Here is a 24,511-nt window from a genome sequence, read left to right as displayed (position 1 = left end):
AGACGGGCTATCGACCCAACCAACTCTATTTGGGAGGGGAGAACTCCCTCACATGGTACAACCCATGCAGAGGCTGCGGTGTCAGAATCCGGAACGTGTGTAGCCTACTTTAAGAGAAGATAGACTAACGTGACAAATGTCAACAACAAAAAGATCCTCGACCGGCCCAAATATGAAGCGGCCCACCGGCCCAAAAGTGAAGCGGCCCATCGGGAACTCTCCCGATTACCCACCCCGGGCCTGCCCCTGAAAATCCACCGGGGCCGTTGCCTCAAGCCGAGGGGCGAGGGGTTTGTGTCTGTTCAAAACGGGCTTTCGCAAACCAGTGGGTGACGTCACGATGACTACGTCCATTCTTTGTATACAGTCTATGCGCCGTCTACCACAAGCAATGTGCTTGTCATGCAAGAGACGAGAGCGATTTAGGTTTTTAATAAAAAAAATGCAACATTTACAAGAAGCTTATTATTAATTATTTTTTTATGCACATTAAACTCATTTCACGCTTGATTTTTTTCTGACGTCACCCAGGTCACGCAAAGGTTCGTGGCGACGTGGTGGATAACGATTAGGTTGTAAAAAAAGTCTGCCACAACAAATTGCTAAAATTACTAAAGTTTGTCTGTTATAGGAAGTCGCATTTTGACCTGGAGTGATAAAATAAGTCGGAACATCTGAGAGAGATAACGTGCCAAAATAATAGAAGTGAGACATTTGACAGGTGAGCTGTCGCCTGATGTAGACTAGCTACGCTAGTTAGTGCTAGCAAGCTATCTTAGTACTACAATATCTAACTAAATGTTATGCTAGCTGGATGTAATATACCTAAACTACTAGCTAGTAAGCTACTGTTATTAGCCAACAAACTAGCCAGTTCTAGCTATTAGGGTAGCGTCTCTTCAGACAGCCAACTAGCTACTGTAGCAAGTGAGTTTGTACATTTCGTGTAGCTACGTGTAGCCTAATGGTAATGTTACTGTATTTGGCTGCAACGTTGCCACTTATCTCATAGCTGTTATTTAGCTAACTACAGTACTACTGACTTAATAATACTAACGACCTTTAAGTGTCATTGCCACAGGGCAAGTTGATACTCTCGAGTTTGTTCATTCAAAGGTTTGGTCGACTGGATCTATCTGCATATCAGGTTAAACGTTGGTTCTGAGAAAAGTCTGGGTAAACTTATAGCACTTTCATAATCAGTATTCACAGAGGTGGATAGCTATTCCTATTAGTAGAAACCCAGGTTCATTTAATGAAATCTCAAGAAAATATAATTACAAACTACAAGTTATTCCTCAAGCAATGGTTCTGGCTAGAGCCAGTGTGTGCTGTTAAACAATAGCTTAGCATGAAACAATATATTTGAGTTTGGCTTTTGTTACTCATAAAAGTATAATATTGTATATTATATTATATGTGTTTCGGTGCCAGTACTGTTCAATTTCACAAAGCGTTGGCCTACCCTCAGAACTTTATCCAACATGATCTACTACATGTCTGTATCACCCCTGCACCCTGTCAACTAGGAGCCAGATGAAGCAGTGAGGAACATCTGAAAGCTGAACTGGGAGATGGGAGCCAACACTAGCCTAGTCACTGACTTGTCGGATAACCAGAGCCTCAGAACCCTCATCGGGACAGAGTCCATATCAGAGAACGATCCGTTCTGGAACCAGCTCATCTCGTTCACCTTCATCAGCCCCACCAGCAGGTAGAACACTAAAACGAATCCTATGTATGTAACAATAGATAAAGAGCAACAAAGACTATAGTGTAATGCAAAGTGTATTATACAAAAAACATGCAATTCACAATATATTATTTTAACACTAGAAGAAAAAAAAGCGATTCTTCGCACTCTATCAAATTCCAGGACCCTGGGGCAGGTTGCAAAAAACACAATAGATGTGTGTTTCATCACCCAGTATTTTAAAATGTTCAAAATCACACCGGGGAAAGCTAATTTAAGGCTATTTTCCTCATGTTTTGGTTTAATTCAGCCATTTGTTCCCCTGCCTTTCAAGGCTGCAATTCGCCTTTCTATCAGCAGATGTCACAAGGGTTACGTTGCACAAGTCTGTCATTCAGACAAAGGCTATAAAGCCTTAATAAGATATGTCTAGAAAAAATTGTATAGTTTATATATAGTATATAATTATGTGTAAAATGATGAAAACATTTTAACCCCTGTGCTGCCTTCGGGTCACATGACCCAAAGGTTCACAACGAACCATCTTGTGTTTACCCAATTTTACCCAATACAAAAACAAATAAATAGCATTTTCTTTTAACCTTTGCGATGTGGGGGGTCTGAGACAGCCCGACGGTTAAAAGAAAATTCCTCACTTTGTTTTTGTATGCGGTAAAGTTGTCGCAATACGACGGTGGGTCACAATGACTGATGGGTCAGAATGACCCGAAGATAACACAAGGGTTAAATTAATTCAATGAAGCGCATTAGCATCACATGGTTGTTTGTCTGTTGACTGGTAGGCGCAATTCTTATGTCATGACATAGCGGGAACAGTAATTGTAATCGTGCATAGATTAAAGAGATTTTAAGCCAGATCATATCATATGAATCATATTATATGACTTTTTAATAGTTTGCAACTATTTTGCAAATGGTAGGCCAAACCATTTATGTATATATATATATTCATATATAGTAAGATAAGGTAGGCCTCATAAAAGGAGATGAAAGCATGGGCGGGGGCTGTTATTATGGGCCAAGCAGCAAAACTTTAAAGCCACCTATTGTGTTTCTACCTCTTATTATAATAATTATTATTATTGGGGGCCAAGCAGCGAAGCAGCCTATTGGGTTTCTACGTTTTATTATTATTATTGGGGGCCAAGTAGCGAAGCCGCCTATTGTGTTTCTACCTTTTGTTATTGGGTGTGCCTGCCTTTGGCAAGACGCAACCTATATTCTCTCTCATATATCTTTTTATTATAATTTATTTTCACACCCTTAAAACTGTAATTTGTTGCACTACATAGATAATGTTGAAGTCTAAATGTTTGTCTTGGTCACGATTGCGTTAATTGAATCGTCTGGAATGTTACGTTTCCCAGTTCAGGCATCATTTACGTTTTTGTAGAGAAAAGTGAATGGTGGCTTACTAGCTAGCCACAGTCACAAACGTCACTAACATCACAATGTCACAAACCCACGGGCGATTACCTATAGTACAACATCAGTTTAGTAGCTTGTTTACTTCTGGGATATAATTAGCTACCTAAAATGGCAAGACAGCTGTGGAAACGCCACAGGCAAAGGCCAGAGTGGTAACAAGTAGCTAGCTATGTTTCCACGCTGTGATATCCACACCCTGTATTTTTTTTATGCTCTTTGACTGGTTAGTTCTTGCGATTCCCACATATCGATAGTCTAGTAGCTGTAAAACTTACTTACCAGTCCAGGGGTCAGGTAGCCTGGCTCTGCCCTCCTACGTACTTCCGCTCAATTTTGATTTTGCTTCTGTACTAGGTCTGGCCATGAGGTAAGTAAGTCAGATGTCTCCGGTTAATTTTCTACCGGCCAATCAGCGAACAGAGGTAGTGGCTGTCGTGAGCTAGTTTGTGTTGTAGTTCCATAATGGCGGCGGAGAAAGATGCGAGCGAAGCCATTCGGTCCGTTGTAGCAACGCTGCCAAATATCCATAAGCTAAACCCAGAGCAAGAACAAGTTTTGCTGAGTTTTGTTGGTGGCCATGATGTTGTGGCCCTCCTCCCCACGGGGTTCGGGAACAGTTTGATTTTCCAGCTACGGCAGCTAGCTCTGTTACAGTAGTGGTGAAAGAATTGGCTAACAGTGCGTTCACACTTGCCTTCCCACAGTACACCACGCTCGGGGGCGTGTTTGACAAGTTAATGCAGAGTTATAGTTCTCTAAGGTCACTGTTGTAGTCATGGCCAAGCGTGCAGACTTGGGTTCATGTACTCACAATATCGATCAAAATACCACTTTTACACAACATTTAAAATTACTGAATTTTTACGAGTGCAAGATTACAGTAGAATACATGTTATGCCACCGGTCACTCAACCGTCAAACTGTCGTTTGTAGGCTGGGCTAGCAAGCTAGCCGTGGCACAGAACAGTAGTGTACATGCACCTGAATTTAAAAGTATAAAAACATACTAGTGACACTGACAACGTCGGCAACCCTGCACCATGCATTATTAGTTTAATGTAATCTTTAAATTCAGGCTTGTCACATTACGTAACTTTGTTCTGAACAGAACTGTGTGTGCAGACACATACGATAAGTTTCTCCTCCATCTTGAAACCCTAACCTGACGCGCCGGCCGCTCCGCTGTAGTGGACACACACCGTAACGATAAGAACCCAGCTAGTGTCAGAGCGGACTCCGCTTTACATATCTCTGGTGGCAAAAGGGACCTATCCCTAAGTAGACACAGCTGGGGAGACTCTGGCAATGGTGTGGCTAACCAATAGTTTTAATGATTTGTTTCCATAAAGGAAAGACCAGGGGACAATCCCACAAAAGATGGAGGTAGGAGCCTGTGACATTCATACACTTCCAAGTCAGTTTTATTTATAGAGCACATTTAAAAACAGCCAATGCCGACCAAAGTGCTTTACAAAATCATCAAAGAGGGCAGAACAACAATAAATAAGAACAACACAATTACAGTGAGCACGAGTGACCCTAAACTGACTCGAAAGCCAAAGAATAAAAATATGTTTTAAGACGAGACCTGATAAAAATTGGCAGTTTATTCCACAGAGTAGGGGCTATAGCTGAAAAGGCACGATCACCTTTTTTTTCATCCGAGTCTGTGGAATGGCTAAAAGGGACTGGTTTGATGATCTAAGGGACCTGGAAGTGTGATACAGCATAAGAAGATCTGAGATATACAATGGAGCCAATCCATGTAAAGCTTTAAAAACGAATAACAACACCTTAAAATCTATTCTATATTTGACTGGCAACCAGTGAAGAGAGGCCAATATGTAAGGGATAATGCCCGACGAAGTGTCCAATATCACCTGATAATGGACGATGCGGAGGCGTGAACCGTCCAACGCGCATATTGGACACCTCGAAGGGCATTATCCCGCTTATACCATGGTCACTTGCCAACAATTTTTTTTTTACAAACATTAATTTGTTTTCAGGCGTTTTGCAAAAGAAATCTAACGTGTTTTAACGTTAGCCAACTCTGATATTTTATAGTCCGCTCAGCTCATAGAACCAACACCGGCTTTCCCTTGGCTGAGCTATTAGCCCGAAAACTAACGTTATGCTAGCAAGATTCAGAGGCAATAACATTGTGTACGGTTGATAAACAGTAAATATAATTTTACAGTATGTTTGACAATAAGATTTGCTAGCTAACCAGCCATGTCACTGTCCCAAAATCAATATCAAGATTTTCACGAACAAAGTATCGGCCATACTAGTACTAGGCTACAGTACGGCCGCAGCCTGTGGAGCGAGTTGAATAGCAAATGTATGTGAGATGACCGCATCAAAGTTGACATTTTCTCCAAACAGTAATTATAATTTGACAGTATGTTTAACCCTTGTGCTGCTTTCGGGTCACATGACCCAAAGGTTCATAACGAACCATCGTTGTGTTTACCCAATTTTACCCAATACAAAAACAAATAAAAATAATTTTCTTTTAACCTTCGCAATGTGGGGGGTCTGAGACAGCCCAACGGTTAAAAGAAAATGCTTCACTTTGTTTTTGTAGGCGGTAAAGTTGTCGCAATACGACGGTGGGTCACAATGACTGATGGGTCAGAATGACCCGAAGATAACACAAGGGTTAACAACATGACTAGCCAGCTATCGAGCCATGTCATTGTCCCCAAACAAAATCAGGATTTTTAAGAAGAAAATAATCGGCCATGTATAGAGTTGCTGCTACTGTCGTGTTGGCCGCAGCCTGTCTGAAGTAGGTTGACTAGCGAGGTGAATAGCGAATGGGATGTGAGATGAGCGGTTACGTGACACTGACACACTACATTCAGAAAAGTAACATTTTTCAAATAGGTTAAAATAAATATTGAAGTCACTCATTGTTGTAAATACAAGTTAGCTTGTTAAAGTCTTTCAAAATTGTAAATGGAGGCTTTGACTCTGTCCCGGTTGTTATGGTTACTTATTTCAGAGACTTTGTACAGGCTCATATACTATGTAGCCAGCGCAATAATTTAGAACGGTGAAAAGACAGTTTTGCTGCAATTACGTAGTAGGTGTCCGTTATCACCCGATAATGGACACCCCTGCAGCCAATCAGATTCGAGTATTCACCCAGACCATGGTATAACGGGGAGATATGGTCCCTCTTCCTGGTACCAGTCAACATTCTAGCAGCTGCATTCTTGACAAGCTGCAGGCGTGATAATGATGATTGACAAATGCCATAATACAGAGAATTACAGTAATAAATTCAAGACAATATAAGTGCATGACTAAAAATTTCCAAGTCCTTGAAAGAGAGGAAAGATTTTAGATTTGCAATTGTCTTTAAATGAAAGAAACTACATTTGACAACAGAATTAATTTGTCAAATTTTAGTGCTGAATCAAAGATAACACCCAAACTTCTGACATGGGAGTGCACATTGGTGGACAAGGGGCCCATTTAAAAAAATAAAATCGTCAATTGACCTTGGGGTACCAAATATAATCACCTCCGTCCTACTCTCATTAAGTTGGAGAACGTTTTTAGCCATCCAGCACTTGATATCTTTAAGGCAATCAAAAAGGGACATCAGAGAGTTGGTATCACCTGTTTTTAACGGTAAGTATAACTGTGTATCATCAGCATAACAGTGATATGGTACATTATGTTTACGGAGAATGGAGCCCAGAGGGAGCATATACAAAGAAAATATAATTGGGCCCAGGATTGAACCTTGAGCTACTCCACATGTAATCGCTACCGAAGAGGAAGAAATATTTCCAATATTGACAGAAAAGGTTCGATCTTTCAAATAAGAGTGGAACCAGGGCCGGTCCTTCCTACAGGCGACATAGGCAGCCGCCTAGGGCGGCATGAAGAGGATGCACATTTTCCCAAGTGCATCCATTAATTAACCCTCCCGCACAACCAGCAGAGGGCGCCAACCGCGCCACGTCTCCGTGTTGCGTTTGGGGGGGGGGGGGGGGACTCCAAAACCATTGCTGGAGATGATCCAGGAGGATAGCATGATCAACAGTAGGGGTGGAACAAAACATGTATTCGAACCGTACGGTACGGGCGTCACGGTTCTGTGCATGAAATTACACGGAGAATACACGGTATAAAAATAAATAAAACTCGCATGCAAATTAATTAATGTAATGCAGAACTACTGTTAGATACTCGTGTTCTTTCAGGACATCTAATCTGTAGCTCTGAAGCTCTGATTGGCGCCGCCGTGAGTCAGAGATAGGCTAGCTAGCAGCACTAAGGACGAGTATGGCGAGTGGTGGAGACCCACGAGAGATAGAGGACCTGCCGGCCGTTTTGAGATTGCAAGTTTGGGAAAACTTTGGTTTCCCATTCAGTTACAGTAGTACAGGCGAGAGAGTGGTGGATAAGACGAGCACTGTGTGTCGGCGTGGTTCAGCAGTTATGGGCAGTGACGTGCAGTCTGGGTAGGGAAAGTAGGCACTGCCTACCCTGGCAAAATTCAAACGTAATTTTTTTTATTAAATCATTTTATTTAATAAACTTGTATTTGTATTTTTACTGTTTATTCTTGTGATTTATATATGCAATATACATTTACATTTAGTGATTTAGAAGACGCTCTTATCCAGAGCGACTTACAGTAAGTACAGGGACATTCTCCCCGAGGCAAGTAGGGTGAAGTGCCTTGCCCAAGGACACAACGTCATTTGGCACAGCCGGGAATGGATCCGGCACCCTTCTGATTGATAGCCCGATTCCCTAACCACTCAGCCATCTGACCCCCTATATGTGTGTTATTGCAATTGTTTAGACGTTACGATGACGAATGTAGCAGTTACGCATAAATTTTTTTGTCGAATAAGCAGTGATTTTACTGTCCGTTCTCTGCGGATGACAAGCGAAAAACTCACTTGTGCACTTCGATCCTGTATTCTTCAACATGTACAGTACCAATCAAACGTTTGGACACATTTTCCCATTTAAGTGCCTAGCCTCTTACTGACATCACATCACTGGTTGTGGGGTATGTGACTGGAAATACATCTAACATGCTAAGCATATAACGCATCTGGCGTGTGCTAAATGACAAAAAATATCCGACGCCATCACCCAGGTGTGCCAATCACTGGAACGAGACAAAAAAACAAAAACTTCTCCCTACAGTGCTTAACCAGCCATTAGATACACATACAAATAGGGCCCAATAAATTACTGACGCAATCGGAATTTACATGTCATCTTCAATGCGCCGTATTCACTCGTAGAGGAACCTGGTTTGTTTTTCTTTTCCCTCCGTTGTACTGAACTCGTACCGTGATGTCTGAACCGCGGTATGAACCGAACCGTGACTTCAGTGTACCGTTCACCCCTAATCAACAGTATCAAAAGCAGCACTGAGGTCAAGTAATATTAAAACAGCACAATTCCCAGAATCACCGAACAACAACAAATCATTCAGTACCTTAAGCAGTGCTGTTTCTGTGCTATGGTGTCCTCTGAAACCTGACTGAAAGTTGTCCAGCACAACATTCTCACTAAGAAAAGGAGAGAGCTGAGAAAGAACCACCTTCTCCAGTATTTTGGACATAGATGGTCATTTAGAAATGGGCCTAAAATTGTTAAGATCTGTAGGGTCTAGATTAGGTTTGTTAATAAGCATGTTTAAACTGGAAGGAACAGTTCCATTAATAAGAGAGCTATTGATTATAGACAAAAGACTTGGACCAACAGTATCTAACACCTCTTTCGAAAGGCGTGATGGAACTATGTCTGTAGGGGAGAAAGTAGCCTTCATGTGGAGTCAGGTGGCTGAGTGGTTAGGGAATCGGGCTAGTAAGGTTGCCGGTTCGATTCCTGGCCGTGAAAAATGACGTTGTGTCCTTGGGCAAGGCACCTCATCCTACTTGACTCGGGGGATTGTCCTTGTACTTACTGTAAGTCGCTCTGGAGAAGAGCGTCTGCTAAATGACTAAATGTAAATGTGACTTTATGTCCATCAAGTTAGAGAGGGACACAGGCTCAAAGCAAGTGATAGAAGCAGGGCAAGGGACTAAATCAGGGTGAGATATGATCTAATGATGTCAACCTTGTTGATAAAGAAACTCAATAATTTTTCTGTAACTTCAAGAGTAACATCAGGGAGGACAAACACATGGTTTAGTGCAGTGTTTATTGCACTAAACAAGGTTTTGGGGCTATTTGTATTTTTAGCAATAATATCAGAAAAAATATTTGCTTTAGAGGCTTTAACAAAAAGTTGATAGGATCCTAGGCAATCTCTCAATATCTCATAGGACACTTGCAACTATTTTCGATTTCCTCTCAGCTTTCCTACACTCTTGTCTAAGGGCACGAGTCTCACTGTTAAGCCAAGGAGAAGCTTTGACTTTAGGTCGCTTAAGTTTGAGTGGGGCCACAGTATCAAGAATACCTGTAACTATGGTGTTAAACAGAGTAACTAGCTCTTCTGTACCCAGAGAGGAGGTTGTCCCTGTAAGGCTGGTAAATGGAGAAGCTGTAAAGGCATCCGAAAACTGCCCAGCAGTGGAGTGATCCAGTGCCCGAATGTAGCGACCAGGCATATGAGGCTTAGGTAATGGACAAGAGAGTGATTCATTAAAAATCACAGGTGTATGGTCAGATAGACAAATATCATCCAACTCAACATTTAAGACAGGAAAACCAAAAGATGGAACAAGGTCGAGAGTATGGCCACAATCATGTGTAGGGCCAGATACAGACTGAGTTAAATTAAAAGAGTCCACGAGTTGTAAAAACTGGCCAACCAATGGCTTTGAGGGACAACAAACATGAATATTAAAATCCCCAATGATTAAAAGGTTATCAAAGTCAGGCACAATCAATGATAAGAAATCAGAGAACTCATGGATTAAGTCCTTATTGTGTTTTTGGGGTCTATACACAAGTGCACAAAGCAGCGATCTGGCCAGTTCAACTTTGAATGCTTGCACCTCAAAGCTTGAGTAATTTCCAACCGGCAATAATCGGCATTAAAAATGATTTTTAAAAACAGCCGCCAAGCCCCGACCCTTTCCCATAGCTCTGGGAGAACTAAAAAAGGCACAGTCACTGGGGGGGAGAGTTCAGTTAGAGGACTTAAATCACCAACATTAAGCCAAGTTTTGTTAGTAAGTGATTGCGCATTCACCAAGGCCATTTTGATACGGGTATCCGCAGGCAGCAATAACCCTTTATGTTATGATTCTTAGAACAATCAATAAAACGGAGGTTACCGTAATTTACTCCTCCACCATGGAAATATGGCTTTACCGGAGTCTGCACCAGGGTAGACAACACAGATTGTCCTTCATTAATCCCATTTTATGAAGTTTGACCGGTGTATAATAATACCTGTGAATAACCTTATAATGTGTGAATTTGCTAATTGCATCCCTCACCGGCCACCCTGCATTGGAAACCACATTTTCCCATGCCTCTTCCTCAATGTTTGAGTTCAAGTCCCTCTCCCATATTATACTCAAGTGATTAGAATGACCATACAAACTATCTGCCATGATTTTATGAAAAACAGAGGCATTACGGACAAGCTCGGGCAACTTCAAATAGCAGAGAAGCTTGTTTGTGTCATTATCAAGTGAGATGTTAAGACTAGTTACACTGCTCCTGAGCTGTAAATATTTCCAGAAGTCTGCTTTATCCGTCAATTAGAACTTTTGTTTGAGTTCTTCAAAACGACTGCAACAGGCCATCAACATACAAGTCACTAATCCTACTGATGCCATTATTCAGCCAGGTGGCCCATACAAAAAGTTCCCTTCCTGCTGTGATTGAGGGGTTATTCCATATGGATGAATACATTTGCTTATATTGGGATATATGCAGTTGCTTATGCACTTTTGCCCAAGTCTCCCTAGAATACTGCAGGATTGGGTTTGGATGCCTCTTCTTCTTAACAGCTTGTGACAAAACCTCAATAGTCCCAAATGGAGACACCAGTTCCCTCTCTTTATCCAACCAACTCCGAGCTGAACTCTCACCACCCCAGTGCTTAGCAATTTTAAATACCTCGAAAGCTGTTCTGTATAGCTCCACATTAGGCAAAGCCAACCATCCCTTGTTTCTGGTTGTATATAACTTTTCAAGCTTTATACGTGACTTCTTGCAGTTCCATATGAAGTCTCTAATCATTTTATTGTACTGCTTAAAAAAAGATTCTGGGACAGTCAATGGCACCATCATGGATATGTAATTCACCTGTACCATGTCATCGATAGTTGGAGTAAGACGAATTCCAAGATACTGCATACCTGAATCTATCCACTTAAATTTAAGTGCATTATTTATTGTTGGTAGGCATGTTCTAGACACTGGCATTACTTCAGACTTATGCCAATTAATCTTGTAGCCTGATATTTCAGAGAAGGTGTCCATAATCTCAAAGAGCCTGGGAGCTGAGGAGACAGGATCTACTGACAGCCAAAGGATGTCGTCTGCATAAAGGAAAAGTTTACGCTCCCTTCCTCCCGCTCTTACCCCCTGTGTGCTCGTGTCTGATCTGATTGCCATTGCAAGTGGCTCAATAAATAAAATAAACAATAGTGGAGAGAGAGGGTCTCCTTGTTTTGCGCCTCTTGATATATTGAAAAAAATATGAAACTGCCCCATTAGTCGGACGCCTTTGGTTCTGCATATATCAACTGAATACATTTGATGAATCCCGGTCCACACCCGAAGGTCTCCAAAATATGAATCAAAAACCGCCACTCCACCCTGTCAAAGGCCTTCTCTGCATCTAAAGAGAAGGCAGCAACAGGTTCATCAGCCTCTCTGTTTTGCCACATAAGGTGGAGTAGACAGATGCAAATGTAAGACTTTTCAAAGGTTGTGTCTTTACAAAGTTCACTATGCGCACAACATTATCCAACATAGTAACTAGTTCTGCTGGAAAAGTCTTTGCAACGAGGGCCTCACGGTGAAAATAACAGTGTGTAACAATAAGATCTGGGTTTCTTTCCATCACTCTGCTAACAAAGCAGAGTGATGCATCTTGTTGACAATGGCTTTGCAGGCAGGTAGTATTAATCTCTCTGCCACAGTGTGGGACTCTTTATTTATCTACAAGTTCAGCAACTAGGTAACTAGCTTTGAGGGCTTTCTGATTTACCTTTGTGGTTTTCCTCATCAAAGTTGCCTGTTTCTCTGTGTTTTCACGCAAGCGAACAAAATAGTCCAATAGTCATCTTTGAAGCGACGGGTGTTTCGTTTGGAGATGCCGATTAAGCTTGCTTGGCACCATGGCGCTGTTGGACAGCTTCTCGCCACACACCAAGCATAATGGAGTCGGTGTCATCTCTCTCCCGTTGAAAGTAAATCCGAGCTCACCGTCTTTGTTTTCTTTTTACCACCACTGAAGGGCCACTGAAGGGCCTTCACCTGGGTCAGAATATTGTTCAGGGCCCAGTTCGGAGTTTGCATTTTTCCTTTAAAAAAACGTCTCCATCACTGTCACCATGACCTGTCACATGCGTCACTCATTCTCTTCTCTCTAAGAAGGAACGAGGCAATTAGCTACCTGCTGCCACCCGGACGAATATTACATTACTCTGACAGTCACTATATTACAGCACAGACACTCGACAATGGCATATTATTTGCAGATAATAATTAATACATTTTAGAAGAAAAAAAATCATTTTAAGACTAATTAAGTGAAATTGGTGGCACAGTGGTTGAAAATCAATGGACTAGACGACTGAAGGAGCGCAACTAGGATTTTATTTGATTAATTATTTTCTAAATAAACATGCATTACTCAATGGGTAACGTCGAGGTCTGAAAAAATGGCAGAGGTGAAGTCGATCCAGGGGTGTAAACTTATGCTCATGAAGAGAATCTTGTCCCTTTCCCTGTGCACTGCTCTTGTATCTCTTTTTCATTCTGTCTGTGTTTATGCCTCTTTTTCAGTGGGAACTCCAAGCTATTGGAAGAAGCTGTCCTTCCCCTGGCCAAGATCCTAAGTATACATGCCTCCTTTGTCTCTTCACTGCTTGGTACTGTAGCTTGTGTGTGGATTTGTGCTTTAAGCCCTAGGTCATTGACAACTTAAACTTAATTTTGTATTTATTGCTACATTTAAGAAAATTTGACAATTATAGAATAGACGTTTTAGACGGGTGTTTTTCTTTTACATTTATCATTTGTTACAATAACAACATGTACTAACCAAACACCACAACATGCACTGGCCAATCATTGGCTTATTTTCAACTTCAAACAGAATCACTCTGCACAAAGGTAAAGCTAATAATAAATATGCTGTGGCATGGGCCTTTAAACTATTTGTTAATAGCTATTTAACTTTTCCCACCCCATGGGATAGGAAAATTAACAGTAATTAATACTAAAACTTTGAGAAGTGGTGCTTTGTATGACAGCAGACTTCTATTGAGATCTCACAACAGGCTTTGAGGTTAGATGTTTTTGAGGATTGTACTACATTTCAGTGGCTCCTGAGGCCCTTTATGCCATAAGTCTTAAAAGTCTGTAGAAAATTATAATCATTCTATATACTCTTGTGGTGGCATTTTCTCTCTTATATTGCATCTTTTTTCACAGTCGAGAATAACCCCAGAACCGGAAACTTGGGTGCTCTCATAAGAATCTTCCTCGGGAGAACCAAAGAGTTAAAAATATCAACAGAATGCCAAGAGTGAGTATGCGAAAACCATGTCTGGTTAATAAGTCCCTTGAAGACATGAACAGGTTGATACAACTGAGTTTAAAGAATGTGTGTGTAAACCCCACTTTAAAAAAATATATATTACCGTAAAAAGGACCAATCATTATGACGGTTTTGCTTGTTTACTCTGAACTAAACAAAGCCGGCATAATACCACCTGTGTGTGGCGTTTTGCAATTTGGTTGTCGGTGCTGAGCTATGCTGAGCTACAATGTCGGGACATCAAGGCTGTGTGTGTGTCTCTCAGGAAGAGAGCAAAGCTAGGGTAAGAGAGCCAACTAACCATCATGTCTGTCAGTAATTAGTAGGGATGCACCGATACCGGTATCGGGCCTGATAAGATTGCTCACTGCGAGCATAAAAGAAAACTTAGTGCGGTATTACTGCAGAAGGCCAACCGTCATTTAATAACTTTAACCGATAAAACTCTGACACGCATATTTGGTCTCCTATTGGCTGATCCCACCAGCCTTTCTTACAGGTAATTTTGCCCTTTGAAGGTTATTGGACACTCACTGAAATGTGTGCTTTAAGTTTGTGATAAGCACATAAAAATAATACTTTTTTCATTCGAGTAATAATAAATAAGCTGTCCTACATTCATTAGTCTCACTGTGTTGTGGTTGTAAAACTGCCACATCACCCCCCCAAAAAATCTAAATGTATAGGTATCGGTATCGGCGAGTACCAGAAAAGAAATATCGGTACTCGTACTCGGTCCTTAAAAAATGGTATCGGTGCATCCCTAGTAATTAGGTCCTTGTTCAGTGTAGGAAGTTTCTTAAAGGGGTCATTGATTGCAGAACCGAATTTACCTTGTCACACAGTTACAGAATAACGACAGTTCAGTGGGTAAAATGGACATACAGTGAACCCCAAAGTCCATTGACACCTCTTTTCTATGCAAATCTCACAATTTAAAAAAGTAGCTGTAAAATGGTAGGTTTTGAAAAAGGACTCCACGTTTTTTGGCTCTCGTCTGTACCTTTGTCACGCCCCAAAATTTGCTGCGCGCTGTTCTGTGTATTTCCACAGAATTACAAAGAAGAACGTTTTTCTAGCATATTGAAAATGGATTACGGTGGTTTCAGAGTCTTCATAAGGAACCAAACACTCGACGGGCTGTGATGTTTGTCTATGAGAAGATCCCTGTGCAGTTTGACCCTCAATTACACATTTGCTTTAACTATTTCACCGAGGACAGTTTTGAAAACCTGGGACAATGTAAAGCATGATTTGCTATGAAGCTGTTGCTGAAAAGAGGTGCTGTTCCGACCTTATGTTCATCACAAACGCAAGCTGTAGTATTATGTTGTCGCTAACAGTTATTAGCAATGCTAACGTATCCTGCCTGTATCTAGCATCGGTAGAATGTGTGATGATTTAGTTTATTGGCAATGGGGCTAACCTTATTTCATGTGCCTGGCTGTGTTTCATTCAAATAAATAACCTGTGTTGTCATGTAAATCTACAATTCAAGATGCATGTTTGTCCAGATCTATTTTACAGCAAGATAGCTAGAGCTAACTGAAGCTGAGTTGAATCACAATAGTTTGTTTGCTAAGCTGTAGTGCTAACGTTACCCACCTAAGTCGATCCTGTTTGCTTCGACAACAGAGGTGGAAGCAACTAACGTAATCATTTCAAATGATATCTAGTCAATCTGTTGAAAACAGTGTTGTGAAGACACAATAGATTTATTTGTACGTTTTTATTTCAAGTCTCCACCTTCTTGTTTCAGTGAGTGCTGTTGGCCGTGTTGCGTCTTTGCACCGCAGCTTCACTCGTTGTAAACCAACCAATCAGCGCGCAGCTCATCTATATATTCATGAGTAGGGATGGGTATCGAGAACCGGTTCTTGTTTAGTACCGGTTCCCAGTGAATCGATTCCTTGGAATCGTTAGCAAAATTCCTTAACGATTCTGTTAACGATTCTCTGTGCCGTTAAACAATTAAAAAGTTTAATAGTGGATATGAATGGAATGAATAACGCGAACGTCTGTCTGAATAAACTATAAAAGTTTGCGCACGCATGCGCGAAGACAGACTGCAGCAAACATGGCAACTAGGAAGAAGCGTTCTAAAGTTTGGTTGTATTTCACACGACAAAATCACAACAACGCCACTTGTAACGCATGTAAAAAGTCTATTTCGTCGAAGGGAGGAAATACTACAAATATGAAGAAGCATTTGAACACAGCATGGAATGAAGTTACTGGAACGTCATGTGTTCGATGCATGCAGCAGCGCAGCTAACGTTCGCGCTTCATCTCTAACTATCTAAGGTAGAGCTAAACTGCTCAAAAGTGATCACAACCACTTGTTACTGTGTGAAGCAATTTGCCTTTATTGTGTGTAGTCGATCTAGTTATCTTCTGTCCAGTCGTTTGAAGCATACATTTTAGCTCCGGCATTCGTCTCCCATTAGTATTGATCTTATTGATCATTTCACGTTATCGGGGCGGCGTGTGTTATCAGCAAACCTTCGCGTGTCGCATTATTAAACTGAGCATATCGATTTTGAATCCATTATTAAACTTAGCATTTTAATTGTTTAACCTTTTAATAGTCCTGTTAAATGTGCCTGAAAACGCTTAAACAACATACCCAAAGTACATTGAAAGCTGTTGTTGAACCATTTGGAGTACATGCATGTAAATGGTCTCTTTTGAAAGGTGACACTGAAGTTATTTCCCCTGTTGTTAGGACCCCTGTAAGTCCTACTGGTGTTGAGTAATAGAAGCTTGAACACAAGGAAACTGAAAGTTTCTATCTCCGACTAGATTTTGTTTTGAAAACAGAGGCCTGAAGAGGCCTAGAGGTGGTAGGTATTAGCTCATTTTCAGAGCCAAAGCCAGTTTGAAAAAATCGTTTAGAACGAGTGTGTGTGTGGGGGGGTGCAGGACGCACAGACCTAGTTGGCTGTAGAGGGGAACATCGATAAGAGAATCGCAAAGGAATCGAATCGATAAGCAGGAATTGATAAGGAGTCGGAATCGTTAAAATCTTATCAATACGCATCCCTATTCATGAGCATACCATAAAAGAGAAAACCTAGCGTTTTTTCCCGGGACAAATTCAATGGAAGCATCAGGGGGCATAGAACAGCACCCGGGCCATTTTCAGCCCAACCAGTGTTACATACCCTATTCGGAGACCTTAAGGAACAGTGTGAAATACCCCCAAAAAACTGTCAATCACCCCTTTAAGTTACCCCCAGATCAGAGTGCACTTGTGTACTGTCTGTCACAGAAAGATTTGGTTGGTGTGTGTGTGCGGCAGGTCTCATATACCAACCTGATAAATGCTTTCAACAGTTTTGTAATTGTCTCTACTAGTTGTGTGCATGTTCTTTTTATCCCCTTAAAGTCAGCTGTTTATCTGGCAAGCCCACAATGCCTTGTTCATGATCCGATGCCTGCTCAAAGTCTTCATCCGGGAGATGTGTGAAGTAGACCTGCACTTTCAGCTGTGCTGCCGGGAGAGGGCACCAGGCACCTGCGGTGAGCACCATCTCTGCTATTCATGAACAACATTACAGAGCCCAAGGAACTGGAACTGCAGCCATCTGAATTCATTTTTTAAATTTGTTTGTAGCAGTTTAGTCATCTCATTTTCCCTACCTGCTTTACAGTGGGGGTCTATTTTTGGCCGAAGGACACAGATGTAGACAGACGTGGGAAAACACCATATCATCAACATTAGAAGGGCTGGACCCTGGCTCTCATAGTTGGATGAGCCACAGTAGCTGTGCTCTGCCACTTTAAACTAAAACATGGGAAATAGCTTGTTGCTAGCACACCACATCTCAGAATTATATTAGATCTTCTATATGTTTTTTTCTTTCTCTCCCATCCTCCCTCTCTTCACTTTCCTTGCCCTTTCTCTCTCCATCCACCTTCCCCCTCCTCCACTCAATCTCTGTAGATACAGGAAGTGAGGACCTTCTGGAAGAGCTTATGTGCAACCTGGTCCACCTGATCATGGAAGTGCCTCTGCTGTGAGTATATCCAGGGATGCAGGGGGTCCTAAACAAGCAGCACGGACCTTGTGGGCCATCTGGTGTCGTATGTGTAGACATGTGTGCATGTGTAAGAGCCTCAGTAGTAAAACAGAACACACAGAACCAGCAGTCCTTAGGGGATGGTTCTGATTGTCTGTCTTTTGTTTGTCAGAGACTGTGGGTGCTGACCTGGCCGGCCCAGCAATAAGGCTTTGTTGGGCAGGTAGGTGCTAGGCTTTATGTGCCAGCCCAAAGCTGGCTAAGCAACGAAGTTCATTTCAATGCATATTTAGCTCTGCCACTGTCCTCTCTTGAAGAGAGGAATTGAATGAGAGAAAGAAATTAAAATACATTGTGAGAGAGAAAATGTATTGTTCCAGTCACTGTGTGATACCATTATAACACTTAAAACTCCAACTGTAGCCAAACACATTCTGACACAAACAGATTGATAGAGGGCAGATTAGACAATAATTCACAGACAGCTCTCTTTTCCACCTCATGCTCTTCCTAACTTCTAATAAGGGTTCCAGTGTCTCCTATACTCTCTCTGGTGTGTCTGTGGGAGACAGTTTTCAGACACACACACACTGCTTCCTCGCTCTCATGAATATAAATGGATCCCATGGAATGTTCAATTTTCCTGGTGGAACATTCCAGCACGTCTTTGCGTACTGCTTCCAAGACGTTTGTCATGCGTGGGACATAGAGCCGGTAACAGGATGAGGAGGATGAAAGGGAGTGATGTAGACACGTGCCAACCTTTTTCGTTACTAGCTTTAGCTTATGCTTGTAAGGGCACGAGCATCACACCACTGAAAAAGGAGACTTTAAAGTGCTTCTGTCTTCTCACAGAACTTGAACTATTTATTAAGGGTTATTGGGGAGTTTGCATAGGGTTGAGAAAGGGTTGACAAAGGCGTTAGTTTCTCTAGTCTTTTCCGTCTTCCCTTTTTCATCAGTAATACAAATCTGTATTGTGTACTGTGTAACACAATGGTTCTGCATTCCAGCATTCTTCATTGTTTTAGAGAGGGCTTCACAATGGGCCTCATTCACCAATATCTTCCTAAGTTATTTCTTACATTTGTTCTTAAGAAAGTTCCTAAGAAAAATCTACGTGTGATTCATGACGTGTTCCTAAACAGCAGAATTGTTCGCAGGTGTGGTCTTAGAATGATGAATCCCAATATTTTGTGAGTTGAAAGCTTGTGCCCCGTTGCTCCTATTTAGCATAGGTAAACGCCCCGTTAATTCCCATAAAAGGGCATGAGATGGCAGGGCCGTGTGCACACTCAGATAAATGTCAAAAATACATGGTAAAGACGGTGGAGGCCTCAACAAAAGACAGAAAAACTTTAATAATTCTGAAGTGGAGGTACAGCTGCAAGAAGTTAGCGACAAACGACACATCATATTTAATAGCGACAGCGGTGTATACAAAGCAGTAAATAAAAACGATGCATGGAATTCAATTACTCATGCAGTGAACGCTGTTTCTGGAGAAGTGCGCTGAACTGATTAAGTGAAAAAGAAATGGTTTAACTTTAATCTGAATTCTGAAGCAAAAAAACATATTTCAAAACTTAGCCTAGAAGACAGTTGACTGTTACAAATATCCATGAGGACTTGCTATTGGTAGCCTAAAGCGTCCTAACAGGTACTCGTCACTCTGCAAATAAATCGGTATGGTCACGGAAGATGCGTTCCCTCCTCGGGACGATCTGCAAAATTTTGCAGCAGCAATAAATATAGCCATTGTGTGATGTTGTCCTAGTGTGCGGAATAAGCCTACTTTGGGCCTATAAATACCGTGATAAGTCACTTATTATTGGATGGCAAGGTTCCCCATTAACATAATTGATGTGAATTGAAGGCACAGCAAGGCAAGTTTATTTATACAGGCCTTGCACAATTCATACACAATGGAAATTCAAAGGGATTTACAAATGAGTGTAAGTGTAGTGTGTATTTATTAAAACAAACAAACATAATTATGTGTAAAATAATGAAAATTATTAGTTGCAAAATTATAAAGGACAGAAATATTCAATTTTTAATTAGAACGGACAAAAACGGTATAACTACTTATTTTGCGCAAACATGTAGCTCTCAATTGTGTGTAAGAGTGCTCTTGGGTGTGCGTAAATTCTGTTCTTACCTAAGAACAAATCCCAAATAAGAAAACATTGGGGAATGCCAGAATCTTCTTGAGAACTGCGTAAGTGGGGTTTAAGAACAAATTTGTTCTTAAGAACATTTGGTGAATGAGGTCCAATATTCCTTGTCATGAGTTCTGTGGCTTTGTTGCCATCATTCATTTCCTAGCTACGTGTTCCGAGTATCTAGTGGCAGATCCAGACAGAGGAAAACGCAGGGCTAGAAGGAGGTCTTGAATAGTGTGGGGGATTCCCACATATCCACTTTGTAATTGGATATCACAGTAGAGGCCTAAGGTGCGGTGCTTTCATTCTGTGTAGCTTCATCTCCACATAGGTTTTAAATATTTAACAGACTTATCAATATGTTTAAACCTGGCAGGCAAAACTTGCAGATTGATGCTCATTGATGGTGACTTGTGGGCAATTTGGGCAAATTCTGCTGTGGATCAGCAATTGGTTCAAGCTGGCGTACTACCTTTATTTCCTGATGAACCAGGCTTCTGAAGATCCATCAGTCTTTTTAAGAATAAATTAGTCTTAACTCCACTCACTTGCTCAGTGCTTTTGGAGGACATACAGTTCAGTATCTAACAAAATCCCAATCATATAATTATCACAGAGAGTTGAAGGTGGTGGGACTGAGGAGGAACTCAAGTGTAAAATGTAATATGTAACATCCTAATTTCGGTGAGCCTACTGCTTGAGTGACACTGGCCAACAGATGCTGTGTAGAGAGGGTCAATATCTTGTTACCTGCATGCAACTGACCATGTGTGTGTGTCTACAGTGATATCACGTACAGCATCCTGTTTGAGGCAGTGACCACACTACTGGTGCTGCTGTCCTACCAGCTCTTCCACAAGGACATCATCAGAGACAGCCTCATCTACCAGCACATCATGAAGGGCAGATGGTGGGTGTGTGTGTGTGTTAGTGTGTGAGAACCTGTGTGTGCGTGTAGTTGTGTGTAACCAGATGGGAGCTACTGCATAATCTTACCACAGAGCCACTTGTGCTTGACTCCCACTAACTGATCTTAGTCCAGGGTAGAGGCCCCAGCTTCACCTTTCTCCCTCTCACCCCTTTTCTACCAACGTGAACTGGGAGCTAGTTGGGAGCTGGTGCTAGAGCCGGTTCGGAGCTCCGGTTTGCTTTTCCACGGGCTAGAGAGCCACCACAGAGCCACGTAATTACGTCACTGTATACGTCTCATCTTTCCCAGCAACGCTAGCGCCCCCAGCCCCTGACGTTGCACTGATGCTAGCTAGGTTGTCGAAAAGTCGGAGCAAATTTACAAATTAACCGTTTCATCAATAAAATAAGCACATTTTCAGCGACTATACTGCCCATTTCTCGTCACATTTGAATTCAGATGCTGATTTACACACTTATAGAAATGGCAGTCAAAGGATTCTTTTTGTCTTGTTGGTCACGGTAACTCCGCCCCAAGCGTTTCTAACTTCTAGACCGGAAATGTTTTGGTGCTATTTAAGATCCACTTTCCCTAGTTCGGAGACGGTTCTTAGGCTGTCGAAAGAGAAAGAACTGGTTTGAGATTAAGCACTGGCTCCGAACCAGCACCCAAAATGCGTTGTTGGAAAAGGGATATCTATCCCACTTTCTCTCCCCTCTCTTCCTTTCTCCATCTCTCTAACGCCTGGGATACACTGGCTGAGAAGCGCCCGGAGGCGTCACGATCGGCTACAACTGGCTCAAGGCTGTTCACACCAGACGTACATTTCTCCGCGCCGGTCACCAAGTCTTTAAGCTCCTCTAAAGTTTTGGCAGCACAGATCCAACAGCCGCCCCAACAGCATCCCAGCATTTAACCTTCTTTATGTTGTCCTTATAAAATTGGTGCCCTGGGGTCATACAACTCCCTAAACTTTTCAACCTCCAGAATTAATGTAATGTCGTCCATCTCCTTGAATTTCTCAAACTGATTTTCTATACCGACTTGGGGGTTCTTTCTCGGTATGTGTGCACGCGTGTGTGTTGTGTGCACGGCACGCGTGTGTGTTGTGTGCAACGTGTGACAACTCGTTTCTCTGCCAATAGACAGACCGTTCAGAAACAACTATGGGCATGCTGGCTCAACAGATTAATCTGTTTATTTTCATTTGTTTGTATCAGGGTAACCACATGGAACAGCCGTTCGTTACCAACATTGTGTAGTAGGTTTTATATAGGGTGAATATTGGTCAAGTACGTAGGCCTCCAAAGTAATATAAAAAAAAATATTATAAAGTCTACAACTTTACAAATGTTCACCCTAGTGTTGTGGAAAAAAGCATCACACTGTTGTAATTATGAAGATTATGATTATGGATTTATATGATTTAGAATGAAACTCTTAATCACCTTTTTAGCAAATGCTAAATTACTGGATTAGGGGCTGAGTGTGAGAGAAGACTGAGTATATGCTTCTGTCATAGAAAACAAGAAAACCCAGCTATCTCATGTGGCTCATTTATGGCCCTATGCCCAGAACCTAGCAACTGGCCTTCAAGGCCAGAGTAGGTCTAAAAATGGGAGAGTTTTCTATGCAAAAAAACACCTGATCTGAATCCCCTAGGACAAGGAAACCAGCAGGGTAAGAATGGATAATGCATTCGGTGACCATCAAGTATTGTACTGTACCAATGGCAGAACATCGTAAAACTACAGAGGGTAACATTTCTGGGGAAATTGTAGGTTCTGCTTGCTTGCGTCGGTTGCAGAGGGGTCTGTTTTTTAATGACATTTTTACAACTGATATTTTTGTATATTTTATATAAAAATGCATACTCATTATTTATAAAGATTACGTAGATTTGAAAGTTTGGTTTATTTCAGACAAACAACTTAGTTTCACACAATTGAGTTGGCAAACAAAAGCATATTTACAGCAGTCTGAAACAGGTGTAGGCTGAAGCTCATGCTTATAATGCCTACCCTTTATGAATCCATCTCATATCTTAATAAAATAAATAGAAATAATTGTCTTACATCATTATTATGTTGACAATCAGATCTGAACAGAATACAACAAAATGACATAGATTTAAAAGCATACATTTGTTGCTGCTCATTTACAACTCAAAATACTAAGAGTGAAGTGTAGAACGAAACAGTATTTCCCCTGCAAGAGGGAATGGTGATCGGCTATATAGCAGCCTCATAGTTGAGTCAAAACAAATGAATTGGGCAGTCCGGTGTAAAAGTGGTCCTAATCTCTATGACTTAAACGTCCTTTTAAGTTTTTCCCTTCTCGTGATATTTTCAGGCATTTAGCCTACTCATATTGAATTAATTCATTACAACTATTGTTGTTTAATTTTAAATTATCCGTAGTGTCCTTTAAAAGATTCACTCGTCTTATGTATGCTAGAGACTCCTTTGAATCTTATTCTAACAACGACGTTGTCACCCGCAGTAGGCCTATCTCAGATGGAATTGCGATTCAAACAGTACCATCTGCTAACTGAAAATATACCCCCAAAAATGTAAATAAGCTTGACATTTATTTAGTGGAAAATCGCTCATTCATACAAAGCTCACTGGTAGCGATCATTGTCAGTAACAACGCAAAATGCGATGTAACCCTGTGTGGAGAAGCTGACCCTGGTAAATTGTACTACTATAGTACATTACTAGACTACTGCTGTGTTCGTCTTGGTAGCGATTGCGTTGCTTGAATTCGATTTAACGTTCCGTTGTACGGTTTAGGATGAAATTACGTCTTTTCATGAACAGATTGACAAAGTTTAGGCTGTGGCAATGAAGTTCAGGTTAGTAGTCAGATAGTTTCACCTATTGAAAGACTTGACATTTGAAACCACAGGTAATGATAATTTCCCCAACAAATCGTTTACTTGTAATCTAATGTCATAATAAATCCTACAACGAAAATGTATTTGTGAGGAATGTTTATTTTAACGATTGAAAACAGATGCATCATAGACCGCTGTAGTATGTGTTGCCCGGGCAACAGAGACTAATGTCATCCTGCTAATGCTTCAGTGAAATAGGAGATTACTGTTTCCGAAAGTAGATGTACTTCTTTAATAATATTATCTTATATTGTACATTACACTTAACAATTGTGTTTCATATCACAAAGTAAAATGACTAAATAGTTATCACCCTGGCCTCTTTGCTTGTGGCGTTTCTGCAGCTGCCTTGCAGTAAAGCTATAGCCTAGCTATCTCCCAGAAGTTAAGGAGCTGCTAAACGAATGTTCTGCTACAGGTAGTCCCGCGTGTTTTCTTGACGTCAATAACGTCAGTGACTGTGGCTAGCAAGTTAGCCACCATTAGCTTCACTTTTCGCCACAAAAACGTAATTTCAACTTAAACCATGCAACAGAACGTAAATAAAAATACAAGCAACGCAATCGCTACCAAGACGAACCTTTTGACACCGACGTTGTCTATGTAGTATAAATATTGAGGGATCCTTAGGGGTGGGAAAATAAACAATA

The 24,511-nt window shown here is 41.3% G+C and overlaps 1 protein-coding gene across 3 annotated transcripts in view; it reads left to right on the top strand.

Moving 5' to 3' along the window:
• The first annotated feature begins 534 nt into the window (after positions 1 to 534).
• The window catches only part of dym (dymeclin), a 100,833-nt gene continuing 76,856 nt past the window's right edge, over positions 535 to 24,511 (top strand). For all 3 annotated transcript variants that reach the window (XM_062484696.1, XM_062484697.1, XM_062484698.1), the window contains exons 1-7: positions 535 to 721; positions 1,530 to 1,714; positions 13,109 to 13,161; positions 13,760 to 13,853; positions 17,254 to 17,387; positions 17,812 to 17,884; positions 20,837 to 20,962. In XM_062484696.1, the coding sequence (XP_062340680.1) occupies positions 1,575 to 1,714; positions 13,109 to 13,161; positions 13,760 to 13,853; positions 17,254 to 17,387; positions 17,812 to 17,884; positions 20,837 to 20,962 (620 nt within the window). In that variant the 5' untranslated portion in view covers positions 535 to 721; positions 1,530 to 1,574. The remainder of the gene's footprint in view (positions 722 to 1,529; positions 1,715 to 13,108; positions 13,162 to 13,759; positions 13,854 to 17,253; positions 17,388 to 17,811; positions 17,885 to 20,836; positions 20,963 to 24,511) is intronic.

The sequence above is a fragment of the Osmerus eperlanus genome, chromosome 18, assembly GCF_963692335.1.
Source record: "Osmerus eperlanus chromosome 18, fOsmEpe2.1, whole genome shotgun sequence".
Taxonomy (NCBI): domain Eukaryota; kingdom Metazoa; phylum Chordata; class Actinopteri; order Osmeriformes; family Osmeridae; genus Osmerus; species Osmerus eperlanus.
This window is presented reverse-complemented; position numbering and strand designations above follow the sequence as displayed.